Source organism: Myotis yumanensis, unplaced genomic scaffold (genome assembly GCF_028538775.1).
Source record: "Myotis yumanensis isolate MYYU_CA2020_CCGP unplaced genomic scaffold, mMyoYum1.0.hap1 SCAF_5, whole genome shotgun sequence".
NCBI classification, from domain to species: Eukaryota; Metazoa; Chordata; class Mammalia; order Chiroptera; family Vespertilionidae; genus Myotis; species Myotis yumanensis.
In genome coordinates, this window is record NW_027223756.1 from 63,448,572 (window position 1) to 63,474,582 (window position 26,011).

The 26,011-nt window shown below is 39.4% G+C and overlaps 1 protein-coding gene across 4 annotated transcripts in view; it reads right to left on the bottom strand.

Moving 5' to 3' along the window:
- FNIP2 (folliculin interacting protein 2) overlaps positions 1 to 26,011 on the bottom strand; it is a 130,100-nt gene that overhangs the window by 86,611 nt on the left and 17,478 nt on the right. For 2 of the 4 annotated variants that reach the window (XM_070415397.1, XM_070415395.1), the window contains exon 1: positions 2,760 to 3,367. The exons of the other annotated variants lie outside the window; for them this stretch is intronic. In XM_070415397.1, coding sequence (XP_070271498.1) covers positions 2,760 to 2,935 — 176 coding nt within the window. In that variant the 5' untranslated portion in view covers positions 2,936 to 3,367. Of the gene's footprint in view, positions 1 to 2,759; positions 3,368 to 26,011 lie in introns of those variants that run through there. 4 annotated transcript variants of the gene reach the window in all.

Here is a 26,011-nt window from a genome sequence, read left to right on the forward strand (position 1 = left end):
AGAATTCTGACGTCTGTTGCCTGCACACATCTCTAAATCAGTGACTCTTTTTGTTTCCTAGTCAGTAATCCTAACTACTATAAATAAAGACTGGTAGTAAAATCATGTTCCGTTCATTTCTGTGAAGTAGTTCACTAGGGGAAAACAGACCCTAGTTTCCGTACTTACTTTCCTGGTAAGCAACTACAGCTCTATCTATAGCTCTTCCTTCCTTCCTTCCTTCCTTTCTTCCTTCCTTCCTTCCTTCCTCCCTTCCTCCCTCCCTCCCTCCCTCCCTCCCTCCCTTCTCTTTCTTTCTTTCTTTCTTTCTTTCTTTCTTTCTTTCTTTCTTTCTTTCTTTTTCTCTTTCTCTTTCTCTCTCTTTCTCTCTTCCTTTCAGTAGAATTAGTTCATCCAAATTGTAGAGAAGTTGGATATTTACATGAATTAATTCTTCTACTCCTTCCAGCCTGGTGATTCCAAAACAGTACAAAGAATCTCTTCTGAATCCCTTTTCAAGATATGAAACTTAAAGCACAGTTGACTCTGAAGTGCTTTGTTTCAGTTCCTCTAGTCTAAGTGTGTGTACGGTATACTTGCAAAGGCAAGGTTATGTCAGATTTCTCCTGCCATCGGAGAAACAATGATCACAGATAAGCTTGGCAAATACTCCCACATTCTTCTTATAAACAGCCCTGTATATGTATCTATAGTTTGTTGGGAAAGTTTTAAAAATCAAGTTATTAGCAGCTTTGCAAGTTGACATTTTTAAGAAAGTAGACTAGAAGCGATTATTTGAAGACTGCACAATATACCTAGTATCAGATTTCAGAGTTATGAGATCTGAATTGAGTTTTAGCAAGAAATTTTTTATTGACAACCATTTAAGATGTCTCATCAAACGCTTTAGGTTTTTGTTCATTGTTATTTTGTGAAATAAATTGAACCCCCATAGCTGTCATTCTAGAGAATAATGAGGATGGGAGTGAAGATACAGAGGACAAACTTCTTTCCTGAAATGTTTCATTCCACATAAACCATAACTGGGAAGATTAAAATGTCTCTTTCTGCACTGAACTGTGTCAGTTTTACACTGCGGCTAACTACTAGGTATCCAACATGACTCCACTGTATTTGTGGAATCTTTCTCATCAACTCTAAATAACTGGAAAATCATTAGGGGGTGGTGGTGGAAACAAACTATAGTTAACCCCTGAATAACGCAGATGCAGTAAAAAATCTGCATATAACTTAAGTCAGTCTTCCACTTGCAGAATGCCCACCATGAATTGAAAATATTGATTTAAGATACCTAAGAGCAAAGAAGGGGTTGCAAGTCATACCTAACTGCCACCTGACTTGAACAAACAGATAACTCGTGAGCACTTTGGAGCCCGATCCTTACAGGGCAAGCTCCTGTCAATAATTCACTCTACCCTTGAGACTGGCCCAAGTCCTAAATAAATTCAGGAAACCAAATACAATACTGCACATAAATAAGGTTTCAAGATTGTAGAAAAGGGAACAGAAAGTGGATGAGGTCTACAAAGTCAACTGTTCTGTCTGGAGATGAATTCCAATTAATTGACAAGTATATGTCATCACTGTAGAGAATTCTAAAGAAAAATACAGCACTCAGCATCAGAGAAGTAAATCTAACAAATTAAAAAAGGGAAAGAAGATAGTGGATATGAACATGTTTTATTAAGTTTAAAGTGCTGTTTAAATGAAAATTGTTAAAATCCACCAAAGAATAGTAAGTTCACTAAAAGTGAGAAATTAAGTACATACCCAAAACTTGAAGTTTTGTTTAAGTAACTGGGGTGGCCCTGCATATTCTTATGGGGATGCTACCTCCTTCCCTGAATATCTATTTGGGAAATCTAGAACTGTGCAAATAAAAGAAATAGGGAATACAAAAGGCCCTGATGCTACATCTCCAAATCTCTGAAGAGGAAAAAGTTATTTAAATCATCTGAACCAACTACATAGCTTAGCAGGTGAGAGTGAGACCCACAAAAGCTGGGGGATTCACCCAATAATACAAGGATCTTGGGCAGCAGAGCTGGGGATCAAGTGAAATCAGAACAGGGTTCAAGATCCAGATAAAATGAATGCTAATCCATTACTCCTTCCTTTCACTAAGCTGTCCTTTCTTGATAAGAAACAGATAAAAACAGTATAAAAGTGAAGTTCTTATCTAGCACTCAAATGTATTTTCCTAATATACCATATTATTCATTACCTTTTCCCTCTACATATTTATCTCTTTGAGTGGACAGCATGTGACCCAATACCCATAAAATGATTTCCACACTTCTCCCTAACTCTCTAACCTACTGGGTTCTTATACTGGAGTGGACTATATACCATTTTATTAAATTTCTACTAAAGAAAGAAAAAAATTTTTGTATGACAGAAACTATATCCTGAAAATACACTTTAAACCAACCAATAAGTATATTTATGGCTTTCCTTACTATCTATCTACATTATATTTTGGAATGAATGTAATTCTCAAAGGATTTCTTTCCTTTTCATTGATAGGGCAATAAAATTCTTTACAAAGAATGCTTTCATTAAGAGCTTCTAATAAAATTAATGAATTAATGAATTCTTCTAAAATGAATGAAATAATCAACCTAAAAAAATTTTGCAAGTATGTTACTCTTTTTAGATAAGCGCCATTATTAAAATAGTTCATTATAATACCATCTTGGTACACAGTGAATTACATTAATATTTTGCTTAGATTTTGAAATAGAATTAAAATTTCAAACCTGCTGTCGAGTTCCGTGTGATCAGTGCCCCTTCCTACCCTGGCACGTTTTCGAATCTTTGTGCAGAAAAGTGTCTTGCAAGTCCTCCCAGCACCAGAAACAGCATCACTCACATAACTGGCTGAATCCTGCCGGCCAGGGGGCCGGTTTGTGGTCTTCGCTGTGCCGCCACACATCTCCTGAGCCGTTCAACCTCCTTCCGGTTTATCCTGACTATCAACATGGACTTGGACACAAATGTTGAAGAGCCTTTGTTGTTTGAGGGATATTCCGAAGTGACCAGCTACTCTAAATGATCATTGCACTCCCTATACAGTAGGTGACACAAGCTACTTGGCAGCAGCCTACAAATTCCTCTTTCGAAAGTTTTTTTTTAAGAAAAAAAAAAAGGAACATTCATTTGTTACGTAAATTAAGCCCACCAATGATTTAGGAAGTCAGATGCATCCATCACGTTATAAAACATGCTCTCAGCAAACTCATTATCAACAGACAAGTCCAATTCCCACTTCCTACTTTTGTTCCTAAGCTTGTGCTCCTGTTAGCAGAAGAAAAGTCCTCAACAGGTTGAGCAGCCTGGACTGACCCACTCCATCTGTGCTCCTTGGCTGGAGATTATGCGGTAGTGAAGTATTCAGTCACAAGACCTATTCATATGGCTCTGGGCAAATGCAGTGGCTTGCCTTCAGCTGCAAGGTTGTTCTGACATTGGCCACATCACCCTCTTAATGGTTCTCATGTGAGCAAGCGTCAGCTGACAGGTTTTACTCTGCAACCTTGCAAAACTCTGCCCATGGCAAGTAAAAGAGATGGTTACCCACACAGACAAATGTAAGGCTTAATGTACAGGAGATGGTTTAGGGCTGGCAGAGTAGGGACACATCCTTGCTTTAATACCAAATACATACTGTAAACTAATATATAGTAATAAGTGGGAAGCCATAAATGCTCAAAACTCTTGCACTGAATTCCTGATTCCTGGGCATATTTATGTTGAGAAAGTCCTGACTACCAGAACCAAGAACAAAAGCATTTCAAATTTAACTTCTGACACTAACATTCTTCATCTGTAAATTGAGAATAATGTTATAAAATTAATATGATTTTTCTACACTACTATGAGTTCAAGGAAAAAATAAATTTTCTTTTAGAAGTAAAGCATAGGCCCCTAAAAATACAGGTCAAATCTTGATACTAAATAAATAACTAAAGGATTGTCCCAATTCATTTCCCTCTTCCTCATCCTTGATTTTGGCTTTAGAAAATATTAACAGGTTCCTAATATCTGATGAACACATGCCTGAGTCTTTAGTTTCAGAAGGTTTTAAACGCATCTTTATACATGGCAGCCGTACTTCACTTCACAAGTGGGAGAAAAATCTCATGATAGTGTGGTAGAGATCTCTATTACCTTAAGACTTTATTATGTACGTGACCCTGAAGTGTTTCTATAACAAACCCCAAAAAGATCTTAAATACATCCTCCTCTGAGAAACAAAGATTACAACACACCTCCAACAGCGACTAGACTGCTCTGTGGAACATGCTAAATGGACGGTGCCAAGATAAAACTACATTAGGAGAAAATGGGTTCATTTTTCCAGAAAGGAGAACACATTTTATTTATTTATTTATTTATTTTTAAAATATATTTTATTGATTTTTTACAGAGAGGAAGGGAGAGAGATAGAGAGTTAGAAACATCGATCAGCTGCCTCCTGCACATCTCCTACTGGGGATGTGCCCGCAACCCAGGTACATGCCCTTGACCGGAATCGAACCTGGGACCTTTCAGTCCGCAGGCCGATGCTCTATCCACTGAGCCAAACCGGTTTCGGCAAGGAAGGAGAACACATTTTAAACTTAATGCTTAACTGTATGGCCAGAGTGTGATCATGGGTTCTTCTTTTTCCCCCTTGAACTGTCTTTAAAATCACTTTGTCTTTTTAACAGAGAATCGGAAGATCACTTATGCAAATGCTCTAACTTTTCTACTTCAGGTCAGGGCAGCTCACTGAGCAAAGGCTGAAAGTAAAGCCTTTCACCATCACCAATGAAGCCCCAAGTCAGCATCTTCAATTCAGCTAGGGTGTACCCCATCTACAAGCACAGGAGAAATAAAAGTATAATTCAATGTTGATGGGGTGGGGTTCTTTAAATATGCCACTAACTGAATTTCATAAAATATGTAGAGGAAACACTGGGGGAACAACATCCCACATTTTATAAGACTGAGTTTTCATTTAAAAACTTTAATCTCTAAGAGATATTTATCGAGGACTTGATGAAATGCCATGAAACCCTCTTTTAAAATACGTGCTCTGCATATACATTTACCTAGTAGTTAGTCACAAGCTTTTCAATAATTCTGATATTTTATATTTTACAAAGGCTTCAAAATTGTTATGAAAATACAAATTTTATCCCCTATCCAGATGATGCAAACATTTTAAATGATCAGAATCATTGGAGCGGAAAATGACAACATGGTTACAAAGGATGTTTGGATGAAATAGAGATCAAACTGTACTGGGGGAAAAGTCCCTTAAACAGAAACCAAATGGCACAGAAAACCCGAAACCTCTTCTGTGTGTTTCCTTCACTCAGTCAGCCATCTTTACCTAAACAGTTACTATGTGCCAGTCACTGTTTCTCCCGAAACTTAGCACACCTTTTAGCCACCATTTCCTTGGTAGAGTAAGGCTATAACTTCAGCATCTTTATAAACATGAATTGCTGGCCTTCTCCCCAGGGTTTCTGTATCAACACTTCTGGGGTGGAAACTGAGGATTTACATTTCTAAGTTCCCCCGAAGCTGTTGCTGCTGGCCTGGGAACCATACACTGGACAACCATTTCCAATTCTGTCTTCCCCATGAAGCCTTCCTGGGCTGGAAGATCATCTTCTCTCTTGAATTCCTCTATAATTTTTAAGCCACACTTTCAACACAACACACAACTGCTTTGCAAAAGAGTAGTGTACATGTCTTTCGATCCTAACTAGATCATAAATTCTTTGAGTATCAAAACTGGGTCTTGACATTTCTCTTGTACCTCCTACACATGGGAGATGCCCAATAGACAACTTTCTGATTGGTTTAATGCCACTATTTACATTAAAATTATGACCTGAATCGATTGCAAACAAATAGTGTGCTTCTTTGTACATAAACTCTGCCAGGAGGGTGTTTGTGCTCAAACACACACACTTTCTCCTTCTCTCATTTATTATGCGGGGGGAAAAGAGTTTTGGGAATTATTTTAAGCTAGTTATTTGGCTATTTTTAAGAATAAAAAACTGCTTAAAGGATTCAGGTAGAAACCCTGCTTAAAGGAAGGGAGCATCACATTAACATATCATGAATTAAGGATGGCAGACAGGGAACAACCTAGCAAAGTCTATTAGACTCCCCTCTGTCCTACTGTTTCTGGGTGGCTGACAAGAATTTGTTTACTCAATGCTTTGTGTGTTTTTTCAATCCTCACCTGAGGATATGTTTTTATTGATTTTTAGAGAGAAGGAGAGGGAGATGGGGGGAGGGAAGGAGGAGGGAGGGTGGGGGGGTGGGGGGGAGAGGGAGGGAGGGAGGGAGGGAGGGAGGGGGAGGGGGAGAGAGAGAGAGAGAGAGAGAGAGAAAGAGAAAGAGAGAGATCAGTTGCCTCTTGCACCTGCCCCGACGGACAGGGGATCGAACCCACGACCTAGGTATGTGCCCTGACCGGTATGAGAACCCACAACCTGTTGGTGTTCAGGACAACGCTCCAACTGAGCCACCTGGCCAGGGCTGTTTACCCAATGTTTTGCTGTGTCTCATCTACCTGTGAATTACCTGCCTTCTCTTTCTTCTTAGCTCAAGATTGCATATAAGCCTTAATTGCCTGATTTACCTTCAGCCCTATATTCTTACAGAACCCCTGTATGTATGTACATACATAATAAGTTTGGTTTTTTTCTCCTATTAATATGTCTCATGTCAATTTAATTATTAGACCAACCAGAAAAACTATAAATAAAAATGGGGGGAAACTTTTCCCTCCCCCACAACTATAGCCAAAGTTCCTTTAGACATTTTAACAATTTAAGTTCACTCCAATTGATGTGACTCATGTTATCTTAACAGAAAGGACTTTTAAAAAGTGAAAATGCCATTTCCCCTGTTTCTCCCCTTAATAACCCCTAATTTCAGTTCAAAATCTGATAAGATGTAATAAAGCAGTGATGCAATCAAAACCACAACCATTATATACTATATGGTTCCAAATTTCCTTATATTTAAGTAGGAGTCTTAACTTTTCTTCAATAAATGAAAAAACAAGTAATAATTGTATCATCACAACCATTCTTCTGGGATATTACAACAGCTCATAGAATACCTAAGAGAAAGGTATGTTTAGACCTTTGGTGCCCGAAATTCTGTTTTCTACCTCAATCCAATCTCCCTTTTTCACAATCTTCTCTTTCCCCAAATGGAGTCATACTCTTATATAGGTACTTATGCTATTGCTCATTAGCATGCTAGATACCCTGCTCTTAAATATTAAATAATATACACATTAAAACTGATCATCAGCCCTATCTATAACCCCACTGATGGTAAAGTTCTCTATTTCCTTCACACAGCTCAGCCACCTTACACAAGTAGACACACATCTGCCTCAGTGACTAGCCTGGCATACTCCCCCCACAGTTCAACATGTCGACTAAACTGCTGCTGCCACCAGATACTTTCACAACACAGATGAACTTTACCCAATGTTGGAAGGGAGGATCAGAGAAGTGTGGAAGTAGCTGGCATCCCTGTGATCTGTGTCAGAAAGGGGGACTACTGGTTCAACTTTTTCAGCTGTATTTGCACTGCTTCCAATCTCACAGTCCAGGTACAGAGAAGAACGTTACGTTTATAAAATAGCCTAAGTATAACTTAGACCATCCCAAGCAAAACGCTGGGACTCAAGATGCCAGTCTAGTCTCTTTTTCCCATGGCCAAAATCTCTAATCAATGAGAACACTGTTTCCTGTTGTGCCCAGACTCCTTCCAAATCCTTCCAATGCAGTGTTCCAGGGACCCACCTCCAATCCAAAATAGTTGGCATCTGAGGAAAAAATCCATTCCCCTCACTGATTCAGAGTAGGGAAAATTAAAGGAAAAAAAGTTTCAAGGTAAGTATTCATGCAATTCTGCATTCGCTTAACTTCACACTCTTCAGGTGATAAATAACAGTAATCACTGTATGTGATGAAAAACTAACTCAAAAGCCACAACTGAAAGAAATGGGTTTGAAGTGTGAAAAACAAAACAAAGGTTTAATATAGTTCCCCCCAAAGCCCAGTCTAATTATCCCTATCTAATGAATCTTTCTATAAAGAATATTTCTCTGCCTATTCACATTACCTTAATGAGAAAAAAGGAAAAATAAACGGAGGAGAGGCCTTGGCAGTTCATGATCTTTAGCCACCACAGATGACCCTCCTCTTATTGGGGTACAGTAGTCACCACTTATCTATGGAGGATAAAATAGAATAATTATAAAAATATACTCTAATAAAAGTTGTGTGGATGTGGTCTCTCTCACAATATCTTATTGTGCTGTACTCACCTTTCTTCTTGTGATGATGTGAGATGATATAGTACCTATGTGATTAGGTGATGTGAGGTGAATGACGCTGACATTGTGACACAGCGATAGGCTGCTACTGACCTGATGATATTCCAGAGGAGGATCACTGAGCCATGACAATGTCATGTCTTCCACCTACAAATGTAATGCCTTTTCCATCTTAACTAAGTATTCATCACCCACTGAAGCTGTAACTTTCACAGTTTGAGGTGTGACAGCAAAACTAGCACAAATTCCTTTCTTCTTCACAATTTCACAGAAGATTCATTCTTACTGTATATCTTACCAACTTAAACATGAGTTTTTTCTTCCCATATTGAGAACTTTCCCCTTTTCACTTAAAGAAAGCACTTTACAGCTTCTCTTTGGCATATCGAATTGCCAGTACCACTTTTCTTGTGCTTTGGGGCCATTATTAAGTAAAATAATAGTTACTCTACCACAACAGGAGATCTGATAAGTGAGATACTACTAGGTGACTAACAGTCGGGGAGTGTGTCTAGCCTGGAGACACAGACAAAAGGATGCTTCACTTCCGAGGTGGGATGGAATGGATGGTACCAGATTTCATCATGCTACTAAGAACAGAGCACAATTTAACTTATTTATTTATTGTTTCTGGAATTTTCCATTTAATATGTTGAGACTTCCAATGACCACGGGTAACTGAAACCATGGAAAGCAAAGCCATGAATAAGGGGGGAACTACTGTAATTTCCTTTCTTCCATAATGCATTTTCCATACACCCATGAACAGCTGATCATAGCCTTTCTACCAGTGGTTTTCAAAGCATAATCTCCAGAAAGCAACACAAAAAGGTTATGGGATGCTGGTAAACTACTGTTTCATGATCTAGGCACTGGTGCTATGAATACGCAGCAAGCAAAATATGTACACTTTTCTGTCCACATATTATAGTTCAATATAGAGTTTTATAAAAAAGCTCTCATGGACAAGGAGCAAATGGACAAAGGGAAGGGGATGAGAAAGCTTTCTTAAAGCAGTGTGATTTAGGGAAATGGGCTTTGGAGAAAGATCCAGGATTAAAATCAAGTCTATCAGCCCTGGCTGGTGTGGTTCAGTTGGTTGGAGCGTCATCCCATGCACCAGAAGGCTGTGGGTTGTGCAAATACCTAGGTTGTGGGTTCAATCCCTGGTCGGGGTGTGTACAGAAGGCAACCAATCAATGTTCTCTTTCACATCAATGTTTCTCTCCCCCCCTCCCTTCCCTCTCTTTAAAATCAATAAGCATAGCCTCAGGTGAGGATTTTAAAAAAAAAAGATCAAGTCTGTCAATACTTGGCTGTTTTCAGAAACATGAACATGAAGAGCTCCAAATACCTAAGTAGTGTCCCAGCCTCATAATGCCAGTTCAGTGTGCAATCAGAAAATAACATACTTGCCCTAATGCCCTCTGAACTCATCTGACAAGCTCGGCACTCGGGAAATTTGGCAATAGGTACAAACTCAGGCATACAAAGTAGATAATAACTAGATCAACTGTTTATTCTTCATGCCAGGCATTGTTCTAAGTGTTCCATTTAATCACTGGAAGTTGGTAGCACTAGTATCTTCTTTTAACAGATGAGGGGAATGCAGCACAGAAAGGTTAGGGAACTGGTCCAAATAATGTAGTTTGTCAATGTCAATGGCAAAGCCAAGCCTTCTGTCCAGACACACACACACACACACACACACACACACACACACATACACACACACCCGCGCCGCTCATGACTCAACCACACCACTCACCCTCACCTGCTATGCCGGGAGGTGCACATCTGCGCCTGCCATTCTGAGGGCTGATTTGGGAAGAGGTTAAAGAGGAGGCAGCTGGATATCACTGACTGATAAATTAAGTTAAATTCTTTCTCTGACATCTCAAACCCTGGGCCACCTACAATGTTTAGATTCTCACTCAGTCAGTCCTCTGTGAGGACAAGGCCCCAGTCACATGCACTGTGGGTGACTAAGGCTCTTGTTGGACACCTTGCCATGAACCCTGCCCCGCTCTCTGGTAAACAGTTGCTGTGCAGGAGCCAAGCACAGCAGCCACCCCACGGGATGCCTGCTCTGCCCTCTTCTCTTGACTGTGCCCAGCCCAGCACTGTAGCTAAGGGACAAACTCCTACACAGAGTGATTTTTTGATCCACACAAATCTAGCTTAAATATATAATAAAACCAACCAATACCGCTGATTTGACATAAGTAAGGAACTGCCTGGGAGATAATTTGGCTTTCATATTGAGATAAAAGTTACATGAAAATTCAGGATAATCTATCTGTGGTTCCTAATTATAATCCAAATTATTTTCCATTCTCATAGGCCTATAGTTTGAAGAAAACAGCATTTAGCACCCGGCACAGAAAGGGTACTGAGTCACTGAAAGAATAAATGAATGAGTGGCATGTTTACATGAAATCTGTGAAACACAGAAAATTTCTTATGTTCTAAAGCTAAATAAAAAGGAAACAGAATTATGCATGCACTTTGGTAACAAGTGTACTTTTAAAAAACCCAACATGGAAAAAAGAATGTTTTTCCGTTTAGTCTTCTCTATTTTCCACTTTTCAATAGTAGGTATATATTATTTACAAACAATGAGTGAAACTACTATTTTTTAAAGTCCTTGCTGCCATACCAGAAATGTTCACTTGATTTCTTTATTCTGTAACAATTCTGCAGGCTTTATTGTAAGGCAATTGTCAGAGTCAAAACAATTTCTGCTGAAAAGCGAAGCAAAGCTCCATGCTTTAAGTGCAATTCTACTCACAGTTTTTCCTTCAACATAATTGCTAACATTAATATTAATATAAGCCGGAAGAAGTATATATCTGCAACTATATACTAATTTAAAATCTCTAACTAAAAACAAAACTCCTCAATTTCCCTTTATTTGGATACTTAATTTAGTACCTAGCAGCAATACAAAACACATAACAATGAGAGGATCAAGCTACATACATTGCACTTTTATTGAAAAAGTGCTTTTCAAAGGCTATCTAACCAAGTACCAACAGGCTGACAATGGAGATAAGGAAAAGAAAGATGAGAGTCCAGGAGATCCCCAATGTAATAAATGAAACAGTGGCCTTGAGGAGGAGAGTTACAATGAAAGTGTAGCTGTAACTATCTCATCTCTAACCTTTAACAAGAAAAAGAGGCAGCCAGGCCAGGCCTGCTAAGTCAAGGTCCATAAAGGCTCCACAGTGTAACTCTCCACCCATAAGAAGGGGCACTGCTTATCTTTCTGTGTCAGTGTAATGATTCACCCTTTCTGAAATCAGCTAGATAACCAGAAATTTAGATTTAAAAAACTTTATCACTTATTCTTTAAGGTCTAATATCAGACCTCAGTCTACAGTACTTTTCCCTGTGCATGATTTTTACAACCCATCCCGATGTTTCACTGAAATTAAAAACAAGCACACCATTATTTTCAAGACTTCCACAAGTTAGAAACATATTAGTGACAAAATATTACACAACTTTTAAAGTTTAACTCTGATTTCAAGCCAGGCTGTCACTAGCATTTGGACCCTAGCAAAAGTATCTATAGTCCAGATCTGCTTAAGGAGTTGGAAGCTGAGCTACTGGGTTGGGGCCATCATCTCTGGAATCATTCACAGGTCTCCCATTCTCTACCAAGCATGTGATCAGAGCACACACAGTTACAAAGTAAGGTAGAAGTTGCCTTGAAGAGCTGTTGCAAAAATTCCTGTTCAACACACTTGCTCACGCTACCTATCTGACCGAGTACAGCTCTGCAGTACTGCCAGTTTTCGGTGCTCCCACTCTCCCCATCAAAATTGCCATTATTCCTACCAAAACTATAATTTGTGAAAAGCATGTATCAAAAAATAGCAGTGGAGAACTCTCAGCTATCTCCATCTCCCTTCCATTTGGATGTAGAGCTACAACATCATTCAACTTTTCTGTTGATGCTTTGAAACTATGCAGCCTACATTACTCAAGTGCAATGCAGAGCGTACAGGCAAAGTCACATGCTAAGTTGCTGTCAGTATTCAGACACAGCAGCTCACATGCCCAAGCCACAACTGAAGCTTTAGCTCCCTTAGCTGAGCAGTGAGACCCTCTGCAATAAGCCTACTCATTGCTATGCACCTTGCTCCATTCAGGTAAACTACACACCTGTGTCCCATGTCCCACCTGGTCTCTGAGTCTTCCTTGAGAAGAGTTTTGTTGTCAAAAGGCCTTTCTCTCCCTCTCTTTCTTACACGTATAACAGCCTTAAAAACATAATGTTTAAGCATTTATAATTTTTTTAACATTTATAACATGGGGATACAACTATTTATCCCAGAGGAATAAATGATTCAATCAACTTAGTGTAAATGGCATCACACAAACAATAGCTGTTATTACTGTAACTGTTATAGCCATTGGGATGATTTTAGAACTACTGGGAGTTATTTATTAATCCATTCTGTAATTAAATAAGCCAACAAAATAAAAAGCATTTGACACTCTTACACAATTTATAAAGATATCTCATTGGATTTGCAGAATAATTTACAAACCTGTCTTAAAACATGCTATCTAAAGACTTAGGACTTCATCCTTTCACATATTTGATGTGCCAAGAACAGCTCTGCAGTACTGCATTTTCGGTGCTCCCACTCTCCCCAGGCTACACCCGTGTCTTAAACCCTGCAATGGTCACAGTGTAGGGATGCTGAAGGAAAGAAAAATGCAATTAGTGTGCTGACAAGTGTCAGGGCAGATGTGGTGACGGTGTGACAGGACTGTCATTACTGGGAGGGTGGGAGAGGAAGGAGAGGCTCTTACTAGAAGTACCCAAAGTACTAAGGCCCTCTCTTTGCTCACCACTAGTGATATGAGAACTAAAGAAAGGGAAGAAGTTTTATCTGCAGCACAGCGCGCTCCTGGCTCCCTCTTGACCCCTGCCCATGGAGATATGGCAGCCTACATCAAAACTTCCACTGCTGCCTCCCTTGTCCAAGCCCCAGATTTGGCCAAGGCTCTCGCAGTATCTTCTTACCAGTATCCCACTCATTCCTGGCCTGCTACAAATCCATTCAAAGGAAAAGGCAAGGTACACAGAAGAATCAAGTTATGAGAGTTAACAGAGGTTAGGTTAAAAGGTAAGTTAGTGGTGACAGAAGATGCTCCTCTGCTGCTCTCCTTCAGTATGGGTTTGACAGGCAACAATAGCGACACTACCAAAATACAGCTAACATTAAAAGCTTCTCCCATAATATGTCTACCACTGGCCAATTAAGTGAGAAAGATTCTTAATGTGCTTTAAGAGGTCTAAGCTACAAAGACTGAGAAAGCTGCTTGGGAGTGGATAGAAATTAATTTATGAGAAGAGAAAGCAGGGAAATGAGAGGCTGGGAAAAGGATCTTCAGCTCTGAATCAGCAGACTCTCATTTCTCTGAGTCAGTTCCTCATGACAAGGCTTAGTACTAGGAACTCAGGACAAGCCAGCAACCAGATGAGCAGTCACCATCAGCAGTGTCTCTGCTGCGAGAGGGTGTCATACAAGGGAAAAGAACCCTAGGTAGAAGGCAAGAAGATCTCTATTCTGGCCCAGTCATTCACTAGCCACATGCCTCTGGGGAAGACTCAGCTCTCCCGAGCCTATTTCCTCAGCTGCAAATAAATGGGCGATAATGATACTTACTCCACCCATCTTACTGGGTGTTAAAAATATGTGTTAAAAATGTAAAAGTCCCTCTGAAAAACTGTATAACTTTAGGCAAATGTGGTGTATGTTGTTTTTTAAATATGCATGCATCCAAAAGTACTCCCTGTCCTGTTTGAGTTGCCCAGCTCATAGTCGGCTGCATTGTATTTACACAACATAAAGCCAAGATAAATAACTTTGGCCACAGTGACATCTGGCAAATGATAATTCTATCCAAGAAAGTCAACTCCCTACCCCCCACCCCAAAACATGGCCAATTCTCTGGAAGCTCCAGGCAATTAAACCCTCTAAATTACTCATTGCAAAGTCCCTTGCGAACAATAAACTCTAGAACAAATTAGTGCAACAGCTAGAAAATTATATCTACAAACTAATTAGCTTTCAAATTAACATAAGGCATTCTTTCTTCCACTGATAAATTACTTTTCTACCTCCTATGTAGCTTCAATCACAACAGTTTCCCATCCTAAAATACCCTTCATTTAATTCTCGAAGTCAAATCCTCTTAAGTTGTTTTAGGACCCAAACCAAGGGCAGCAAACCTGTAAAAACTCCTCACAATGACCCCTTTCCGAAGATGTTTCAACATTTATCTATAACGGGAAGGCAGAACAGACTCTCTATATACAACGCTTCAGAAGACTCTCTATTTGTTTATTATAGCTAGAATCTCCCCAACAGCCATGGTTCAACTTTCCCCCTTTGGCTACACCTGTGTCTTACACACTGCAATGGTCACAGGGTAGGAAAGAAGGGCTGCAGGCCATGCACAATTCCCAGAAAAGAACACACAGGGAAGCGGTGTTGATTCACAGTAACCTCGAACCTGTATTTTGTAATAACAGTTTTCAGACTGTAATGCTTTAGCTGCTTTTGTAAGGTATTATTCTCTCCTAGCAGTTCATCACATACATCAGAGTGTTAGAATATCCCTGGAGAACTTCTACACCAGATCATGAACTTCCTGAGGGCATGGACACTACATCTTTAATTTCTTTTGTGTTTTCCTTGTGTAGCTAAGCTAACACTGAGCAGAGTGAAGGCACTTAGTGAATGCTTCTTAAGTTAGAAGTGACCTCTTTTCTCTCATATTTACTAAGGCTGCCTCACAAATAGCTGTTCACCTAAGTTCTGGAAATAGTCACTCATAACCTCATTATGCCTTGGCTAGAGGTGACATAGATTCAAATGGTTCTCTGAAAAATAATTACACATTTAAAAATCTGATTGTGTTTAATTAGTCCAAAACACAAGCTAACACTAACCTTGATATCAATTATTAAAGGGATTCAGTTATATTTCATCCAGTAGAACTGTTGTGACTATTGACTTGATTTTATTTATTACAGAAGGATTTCCAAAGAAAAAGAACAAACTTTTTAGGGAAAAGTTTTCTTAGCAGAGACACTTTTTACTATTAGTGACAGTATTCTACTTATTTAAAAGAACTACATTCAGGTACACTAGGAACTTCAGTGACATTACAAAAACAACTGGACCTAGCAATTTGGTTTTTAGTAGTAGTCATTTTCAGAGTATTCCCTGGAAACTCAAAGGGAGCAATGAAATACTATCCAACAGAAATATATTATGAACTCCATATATAAAATTTAAATTTTTCTAGTATTCAAATTTTTAAAAAGAAAAAAGAAACAGGTGAAATGAATTTTAATAATTTATTTAACCAATCATATAGGGGTGAGCAAAAGTAAGTTTACAGTTGTTCATATGGAAAATCCCATATCATAAAAGGCTAATATGCAAATCGACTAAACAGTGGAATGACTGGTTACTATGACTCGCATTGACCACCACTCAGCCAGAAACTGGGCTCAGGTGGCGGGAGACTCTCCTACCTCTACAGCAGCACTAAGGATGTCTGACACCCCCCAAGGGCTCCTGGACTGCGAGAGGGCACAGGCCAGGCTGAGGGACCCCCTCCTCTTGCACATGCACGAATTTCATGCACCTGGCCTCTAGTAATACAATAATAAACTGTTTCATGTACTCACAACTGTAAACCTACTTTTGTCCATCACTGTATATAAGATCTTATTTCAACATGTAACCAACATAAAAATTATTAATGAAATATTCTAATTCATTTTTTTTTCATACTGGCTTTAAAACCCAGTATGAATTTCACACTTAGAGAACATCTCAATTCAGACCAGCCACATATCAGGTGTTCACCAGCCACATGTGGCTAGTGGCTATCAAATTCAGTAGCATAGCTCTAGAAAACTCTTAAGAATTACAGTAGTAGTGTACATGTGTGATTTGCCTCTCCTTCATTTCCAAACCCCATCAAAACAACTAATGAGAAAAGACACAAAATCTAATCCGGTGGCTAGTGGAAAAGTTTGGGAGGCTAGAATCAAAGTGTCCAGAGAGGTGTGAGTGGAACCTTTAAGAGAGTCAAGAGGAAGCTGGCTATCTAACCAACCCCCACACAAACAGAACCGAGAGGGATCATTACCTCTATTTACCAAACCATAAGTATGCACATCCGCCAGTCTCAAATGCTATAATAATGAAAATCACATGACAAGGGAACTGAAAATTGAAGAATTACAGGCACAAAGAGATAACAAAGAAAATTCTGGAAGCATAACATCAATCTAGCTCTCTGTAGAAGAAAAAGCATCTCATGACACTTAGTCAACACTTTGGAGCAACTCCTCTCTTCCCCTCCTGCCTCTAAATTGAATCAGTAAACAATCTTGTTGATTTTTTCTCCATGTCCTTCCCATGGTACAAAGAGGGTGTACACCATAAAGTACAATGTGTTCTGTGCAGTGAAGAACCTTGTCACTCATTTGATACTTCGCTTAGGCCTCTTATACCCACTTTTACACCTGGACTTTAAAAATTCCTGGATCATGTCTCAGGGCTCTTGGAATCTCTGGAAACAAGCACACAGCTGCACTCAGTGGGCACTGACATTGTCTTTGTTAGCTCTCTGGGCCCTTTGATCTATCACTACATTGTCCCTCAGAGCTCAACACTCCTATGAACGATGGATCCAATAACCAACTATGTGCTGTTCTGCCTTCTTTCACAGCCTTCATTTCTACCCTCCCATTTTCTAGTATGACTTTAACTACAACCTCTTATCCTTACAGCTGCCTTATTCCCTCCAAGCCTGACCTCTGACTTTATATAACCTTCCAGTGTCTTCCTGTATCAAACCCATGCTGGCTTTACTTCTTTGGCTTTCAAGCCCTACAAAGTCATCGCTTTCATTCCCCACCACATCAGTCGTTCAGCTGGAACAGCCCTCAAAACTCATTCTTGCATCAGTTGACCATTTACCTTGTCCACTCTAAGGCTGCTGAGCAGGCACAGTACTTCCACTGTACACGGGATTCTCGTTATTCACAGCACTTATGTTCTATAAATCTCTGAAAAACTAAATTAGTTCATGATGAACCATTGCTATTAGAGGAAATAAACGATTAGGTTCCTGCAAGGGTCTGGCCACAGCACTTTCATCAACTGATTCATACTGGACCATGTTTTATGTGTGTTTCTGTTTAAAGACACTTTATTTAATATATATTGATTGTTACTTCAAAACATCAAAATCCTAGCCAACAACACTATAACTCATGCCTGAGCAGAGCTTATCTAACATATTTTCTTTCTAAGGGACATCACAGACTTCTTGCCTTTGACAGCACCCCAGAACTATGCTTGGGGGCCATTTTAAATGGCAACATCACCAAGAAAAAGCACAAAAATGAAAAAAAATGACCACCTCAACACTAAATAGACCATGAAAAGGACTCTGTGTGCAACATGAGAGCTGATATAAGAAAGCAGAGTGCTGCCTTGTTTGACCTTAGCAGGGAATGTGAACATCGGATGACTTCAATATTTTGCCCATCTGCCCATGTTCCTGAATGACCACAAAAGCATGACAAGCATCGACTTGGGGTTAGAAACAAATTTTAAGTGAGTAGGCGAATTCACAAACATGGAATTCATGAATAATGAGGATTAACTGTACTTAGTATCTGATATGGTTTTTTGTGAGCATTTCCTCTACTAAACCATAAGCCCCCTGAAAATAGATCAGGTCTTAATCCTCCATTTGTTTCCAGATACTAGCATACCAGTAGTGCTTGGCATACAGAAGACACTCAATAAATGTTTGTTAACCAGAACCTTATCCACATTCACCTTTGCCTCCTTCTATAGGAAAAAGTTTTGCTTCCCCTAGTCTAAGAAGAAGACTAGATCGATCTGATCTCTGGGTCTCAGTGTCCCTCCCCTGCTCAGGGACACTGCTCCATCAGCTGCCCCACCATCTCTTCCTTTTATCTACTTTCAACCCTTATACACGTGACACATATTGAACTCAACATTACTGATTTATATTACCCTCATTTTTTTATTCTATACAACGCAGAGAACTTGTGGGGAATGAAACACATAGGGTCATTACTGACAGTCCAGAGAGGCAGGGAGTCATTACACTCTGTAAGTCTATGGAAAACAATGACGTTCCAAGAGAGAATTTCCTGTATTTTAACAGTGGCCAGTTGTAACTCGTAAAATTCCTAGTATCACAAACATACCAACACAAAAACTCCTAAGGGTTCTCAATCCAGAATAAACATCTAAAGCCTAGTGTATCTGTGGCCACTAAAAATAAAAATGATGTATAAGAAGGGACTGGAAGCAATACTATCTGAGAGTGTTTAGAGAGAAACCACAAATTCCTATCACAACTCCACCTTCTCATTTATTTCTGCCCCTTCCTCCACCCACCTCTCACCTTGAACTCTGTCCATTCCACTGAATTAGGGTTCTGGAATACTAGTGAACAACTTCTAATAAAAAAAAAAAACACCTGGTCTTTATATTTAGAAAAACATCTGTAGTTAAATGGAAAGACGTTAAGAATTTAAAAATTATGAGCTCAAATATCAAAATGACTTAAATATACATATTTAGCATCTAACTCACCAAATGGAAAGATAAAAACCTAAGAAGATGCTAAGTGGGGGGAAAACACACACAGACACACTAAAAAAATAAAGAAATCCACCAAATTCAGAGGCTTAAGTCATTTAACAAATGTTTATGGAGCATTTGTAAATCCTCCTTGCCTCTATCTTCTGGTATAATGTTAGCTCCTAGGACACACTATAACAGAGCAGTATGGACTAAACCTTCATGAACTGAACTGCTAAAGGGCATTCATTTTTGTATTCTACCAATCCTTTGTACCTGGACTATGGAAGATGTTCAGTAAATGCTCTTTTTTTCTTCTTTGTGTTTTTTGTTTTGTTTTTATTTCAGAGAGGAAGGGAGTCGGGGAGAGAGAGAGAAACATCAATGATAAGAAAGAACGCTTGATTGGCTGCCTCCTGTACTGGGGATCGAGCCCACACCGCCGGCATGTCCCCTTGACCAGAATCAAACCAGGGACCCTTTAGTCCACAGGTCAATGCTCTTATCTCCTGAGCCAAACCGGCTAGGGCAGTAAATGCTCTTGAATAAAGATTTATTGTATGGTGTCCTATAAGTTCATTGTAAGTTTACTTTTAGAGCTCAGAGCACATGTCAGAAACACTACAAAAGATGGTCAGAGTACCTGGCCATCCAGGTTAACCTATATAGACAGTCCTCGGGTTATGTCGGACTCAACGTACGTCGTTTTGTGGTTACGTCGCCATCTCCCATTTATTTATTAAAAAGAAAGTTCCATCATTTCGACATGTACATATGTGCTTTATGTTTTTTATTATCTATTTACCACAAGTAAAGGTCAGGAATCATTATCTTTCTTTTAAATATTTTTTACCGTTTCACTTCATTACTGCTGTGTATGTGCTCCACGTGAGTGACGTAGGTGCTTATGTAGGTGGGTTCCGACTTACGGCAAAAATCGCGTTACGTCGCGCTGTAGGAATGGATCTCCAATGTAACTGAGGACCTACTGTATTATAGCCACTGTTCTAATAGTAAATGAATTAACTATTCTTCATAACAGAGTAACAACTTTAACATCTTAACCATGAGAAATGTCTTCCAAATGGTAAGAGCCTGCTATTTTATATAGACACACACACACACACCAATCCCACTCTATTTTAGAGGCTCTGAGGGTAAGGGAGGATAGCAGGAGACTGCTCAAGAACCAAGAGTTATGTTTAAGGTATAGCTTAAAGAAGAGGAATCTGAAGTAGCTGAGACTCCATGAATGCAATATGGTCCCCTCTTGCTCTGGGAACAGAGTGATTCAATGAGGCACCACCACTTCCTGGAGAACACTGCTTCAATTTTGTCTGCGTCTGCATATTAACAAAGAACCAATTACAAGATGTGATTGGAGATCAGGAAAGGCCTGGTAAGCCTGCGTAGAGGTGAGGTGTTCTCACCCTATATCGGCAGACAAAGGCAATACCGTAAGAAGCACTGATCAATACACTGAATTAACTTCCAGTCAGGGCCATAGAATAGAAAATGCTCTGAAATTTTTCATAAATTTCCCTGGACACCAATCACAATCAAAGGTCACACCCAGTAGAAGACAGCATAACAAATGGTTAATTAGCTAATAACTGAGCAGCTTACTATGAGCTTAGCATAGTACTCTGCTCTCACTATCTCATCTAATAGGGACTCTATTTCAATGTATAGATATGCAATCTGAGATAGAAAGTAATTTGCCCAAAGTTAAACAGCTAAAAGAGAGGTGGGGTTCAAATCTGACACATATCACACATATTTTTAACCTCTTAACTGCTATGTATCCTACCTAAAAAAGAAAAAGACTAAATTTATTTAACTTAAAATTTAAAATGTAAACAAACTATATATATACTGAACATGTATCCATTGGCTCTATGTGGAAAGTGCTTGGAACAGGGCCTGTACATGGTCAGTGCTCACTAAACTTTACTATTATCATTTTTCTATTAGTGCAGACTAGATGTAGGAAGGGAGGAGGAGCAAGCTCATGAAATGGAACTTGTTTTTTAAATGATACTGCTGTGAAAGTCCAGTTTGAGTTAGTTAACCCTGGCTTTTCACTATTGTCCCTTGACAATCCAATAGATTCTACAGCAATTAATTGCTAGTCTCACTCTAAACCTTTAACAGCTTTAAACAAAAGAATCACAGCAGCACAGCTGACCCTTTCCTCCTTCCCCCTTCACCCTTCCCCTTAAGTGCAGCATTATTTTCATCTAGAACATTCCCACCACTCCAGAGTAACTGCCAGGACAAAGCCACCATCCCTAGAGTAAGACAAAAAATTCTCATTACTTTCAACCAGAAACTATTCTGCTGTTACGTAAGCTTTTCCTTTTACATTGTTTTTATTCTTGACTAAGGATAGAGCATGTAAGGGGGAAAAGTCAAGTAGCTTTGACTGCTACATATGGACATAGCACACCTGATTGCCAACAAAAGCTGAATGCCGGGAAATCCTGTGAGTGGGTGTTTAGAGAGCTGGGGCAGGGAGGCTGGGACAGTTATTAGGTTAAATCCAGATTGCGCTCAACATTGACTGAGTGTTCCTCGGGAGACTCGCCTGTTTTTGTGGAACCCACTTAAACATTTTCTTAAAGAATACAGAAACTTTTCAAGAGGCCTGTCCATATGTACAGCCTCTTTTACACTGAGTAATAATGTCCAAAATTTCCATAAAGAAATCTAAGTTAACTAGATGATCTTATCTCCCTTCTAAAATTATCCCCAACAAAAACCCCAAACAAAAGCTAAGATGATCTTCAGGGGAAAAAATGAAAAGCTGCCCGGCTGGTGTTGCTCAGTGGTTGAGCATTGACCTATGAACCGGGAGGTCACAGTTCAATTCCCGGTCAGGGCACGTTCCCAGGTTTCTGGCTCAATACCCAGCGAGGGGCGTGCAGGAGGCAGCCGATCAATGATCTTCTCCCATCATTGATGTTTCTCTCTCTCTCTCTCCCTCTCCCTTCATATTTTAAAGCATATTTTAAAAAAAAGAAAAGGAAAGCTGAGGTCAAAAACATTAAGCTCACAACATGAGCTAACGGGTCCTTTGTTTATTCATTTATTCAAACATTTCCCAAGTACCTATACATGCTTGAGTGCTGTATCCCAAAGTGAACAATACAGACAGTGAAATGGTCCTCCCAGTCCTTGCAGTGGAGTGGAAGGGTCTTGCAGAGGCAATTACAACCCAGCAGGATAGGGTGCTAAATGCAATGATGAGTACGAGAAAGACCAGGGCTATCTAGTCCTGGGAGGGTGGAAGGCTAGGAGAGGCCCCCTATCAGAGCATGACCATGTACCGGGCACTGTTCTAACGTTGCAAGAACAAACCCATTTATATCTCATAACCACACCAGGAGGTGGTTACTATTATTCCCAATGTACCAAGAACACAGCAGCACACAGCACAGAGCAGTTCAGGAGTTATACATATCCTACAGCTATTAAGCATGGTGTCAGGATTTGAAACCTGAAGTCTGGTTCCAGAGCCCACGCCCAGCCTCAACCACCAGCCTAGGTCAGAGTCAGTAGATTAAAGGCGGAAGGGAGAAGGCGAGTTCCAGGCAAAAAAATCTTTATAAAGGGAAAGCTCAAAATTGTTTAAGGAACTAAGAAAAGTTCACTTTGGTGTAAGGAGTGTGACGGGAAGAGCAAAGAGAAATGAGACAGGGGCAGCCACGTGAAGGAGTTGAGAGGTGATTTTTATGAGTTTCATGTACAGTTCTGAGCACAGCAATATCAGGAAAGGGCATAAATCTAATGAAAATAACAAAGTTTCAACAACACACAAAAGAATGCAAATTTATGATCATTAAAAATTTTTGAATGCATCTTAGCTATAAGTTCATAACAGCTAGCTTTTAACTGTTAAACAAGGCAACCTGCCATATTTAGGACTAAAAACTGGCTAAGGCCCAATGCAGGGATCAAGAGGCCTGTGTTTCAGATCTGGCCCTACCCATACAGACAACTATTTTTGTGACCCTAGCCAGTGAGCCTGTTTCCTAGTCTATAAAATAAATATAACTGCTTTGGAAAATAAATGAGAGTTATTATGGCTAAGTCCATCTTATCAATTACACTTTCTCTGAAATACTGCCCTTTAACAGACAACGGCACATTTAACCAATATTCACCTCTCTCTCGCCACAATTTATAGAAAAGAAACCATAGAAAAATTGGTTTGCATCACAGGTAATTTCCTAACTTCATCATCCTAAACTTCCAGCATGGCTCGTTTCTGCTTTGAAACCATCACCACTATATTTCATAGGCTAACAAATCTTTCTTTGTCTTTGCTAAGGAAAAGAAATGATTCAATTAAGAGGGCTTCTGGCTAATTGCTCTCATGGGGTCAGGGAATGTTCCTAACTTTCTTAATAACATGTAAGTGTGAGATTCTCCAATCCCGGACTGTCCCCTCCTAGACTAGTGGGAGATGGCAGCAGCCACCTGGAGCCACAGGTGCTTCTGTCTCAGACGTAAAATTAAAATCACACACTTGGGAGCTAAAAGAAACCTTAAGGCAGTGGTTCTCAACCTTCTGGCCCTTTAAATACAGTTCCTCATGTTGTGACCCAACCATAAAATTATTTTCGTTGCTACTTCATAACTGTAATGTTGCCACTGTTATGAATCGTAATATAAATATCTGATATGCAGGATGGTCTTAGGCGACCCCTGTGAAAGGGTCGTTCGACCGCCAAAGGGGTCGAGACCCACAGGTTGAGAACCGCTGCCTTAAGGCCTTGAAAAGCAATACTCAGAAAATAATCTCCCCTTGTGTTTCCTATCCCCACCCCTCTAAATCCATTAAAGTGGCAAATTAAAGGTAGGAAGAACATCATGAAGAGGAAATCACATAGAACCATCATGAGAAGGAAACCCCAGGAGATCAAAATCACAATACCCTTGACTCTGGTTAATTTGTTACTACTCTTTTAGGAAACACGGAGCAAGTATCTCACAGAATAAAGGTTGCGGGGGTGACTGACGGAGCCTCTTACCAAACTAAGCTGTATTATGTGGAAAGTAAAAGCCCCTATCAAACTCTTTACCATTTGAGGACAGCTACAATTTATGGGTGAAATAAATATTTTTAAGCCCTAGTTGGTCCGCTTACTTCAAAACTGATATCCACAAAATTCAAATGGGAGAAACAAACTTCTAATAGTCCCTTGAAGCTGTAATAGTAGATGACTTATGCACTAGCAAACACAGGTTGTATTTTTAAACTATGGCCAATGAAAACCAAAACAAGTGTTCCCTTATTCATCTGAATCTCATCTGCCATTAATGTTTTTACTAAATGAACTGCATTAATACAGAGCTATCTGGTCACTTGTTTTTATGAGGATAAAACAGTGTGAGGCCAGTAGAATATTTATCTTGGACAGAGAACCGAATTAGGACCAGAAAACAAAAGTAGGAATAAATAACCATTTCTCTAGACAGAGTGGACTTTCAGTGATGGATGTAAAGACTGGATTTAACATTTTCATAACTAATCTAAGTGACAGACTGGCCAGAGGTAGGGCCATATTTCTAAGTGGCATTAAACATTTTTACCAGGAAAATGCTCAATGAGAGGGAACACACAGTAAGATCTTTCAGGGTTCTTTGAACAGATAAGTAAATAGTAAATTAGTTTCAGGTCAGTTCAGTTCAGGTAAAGATGGTGCTTAAACTATACTTATGATAGACCAAAACTCTTTAAAAAGCATATTCTTGATAAAATAAGTCATATATTTCTTTCTGAGGCAGTGAACCTCAGAAACCTAAACTGAAACTGGTATAGGAAAAAATAAAATGATTTATAAAAAGTCTCTACCCTGGCTAGTTGGCTCAGTTGGCTGGAGCACTGTCCCACACACCAAAAGGTTGGAGGTTTGATGCCTTATCAGGGCACAAACCTAGGTTGCAGTTTAATACCCAGTCGGGGCGCATATGGGAGGCACTGATCAATGTCTGTCTGTCTGTCTGTCTCTCTCTCTTCCTCTCTCTAAATATATCCTCTGGTGAGGATTTAAAAAACAACAACCCAGCAGCATAGGGTGATAAATGCAATGGTGAGTATGAGAAAGAGCAGAGCTATCTCTCTCAAAATAGACTTTATTTGGTTAGAGCAGGTTTACAGTATAAACACACTTAATGGTTAAGTTCTGAAATATAAGCATTGGGAGATGTTCTTAAAGCTTCAGAGACAAATTTATGCAAAATTGTTAAAGGAACTTTATATAATGGGTAATAAAATCATACCTCTCTAAGCAGTGGTACTAACTGAAAACAAATGGGTTCAAATAAATACATGTAAACATTTTCTGAGCTCCTATTAATGTACTCAGTGCTATGCTACATACTGCAGGGACATACATATAATGTTCCTTGCACTCAAGGTATAATCAGTAGCATTTGGATAATTAGAAAAGCAGCTAGTTGAATGTTGTGCCATGGGAAAAAAAAAAATCACACAAGAATAAGTCTAAGTTCAAGAATTCAGAAGGCATACCCATTTGGGGGCAATCAACAAAGACAATCAGAGGTAGCATCTGAATTGAGTTTAGCACAAAAGAGAATTTTGACAAGAGTAATTACGAGGAAGAGAATAGAAAAAAAGTCTTACGAGCAAAATATGGATTTCCCAGGCTCTCTGGCAAATACTGGTTTAATGTCTCCCCTGACAACCAATGCCTCATAAACATCACTACTTGGAATATCCACTGTATCTCCAACTCAGGATATGCAAAACCAAACGTATATAGTCCCCCTTTAAAAGTCATTCTTCTTATAACTGTGTTATTTCCATTAAGTATGCTATAATTCTCCCAGGTTACTCGGGCTCAAAACCTTGATGTTATTTTATACATTACTACTTTTTCAGAATTATTTATCCTTTTTGATAACACTTCCCTCTCTCTCACTTTCAGATCTCATCTAGTTTTTC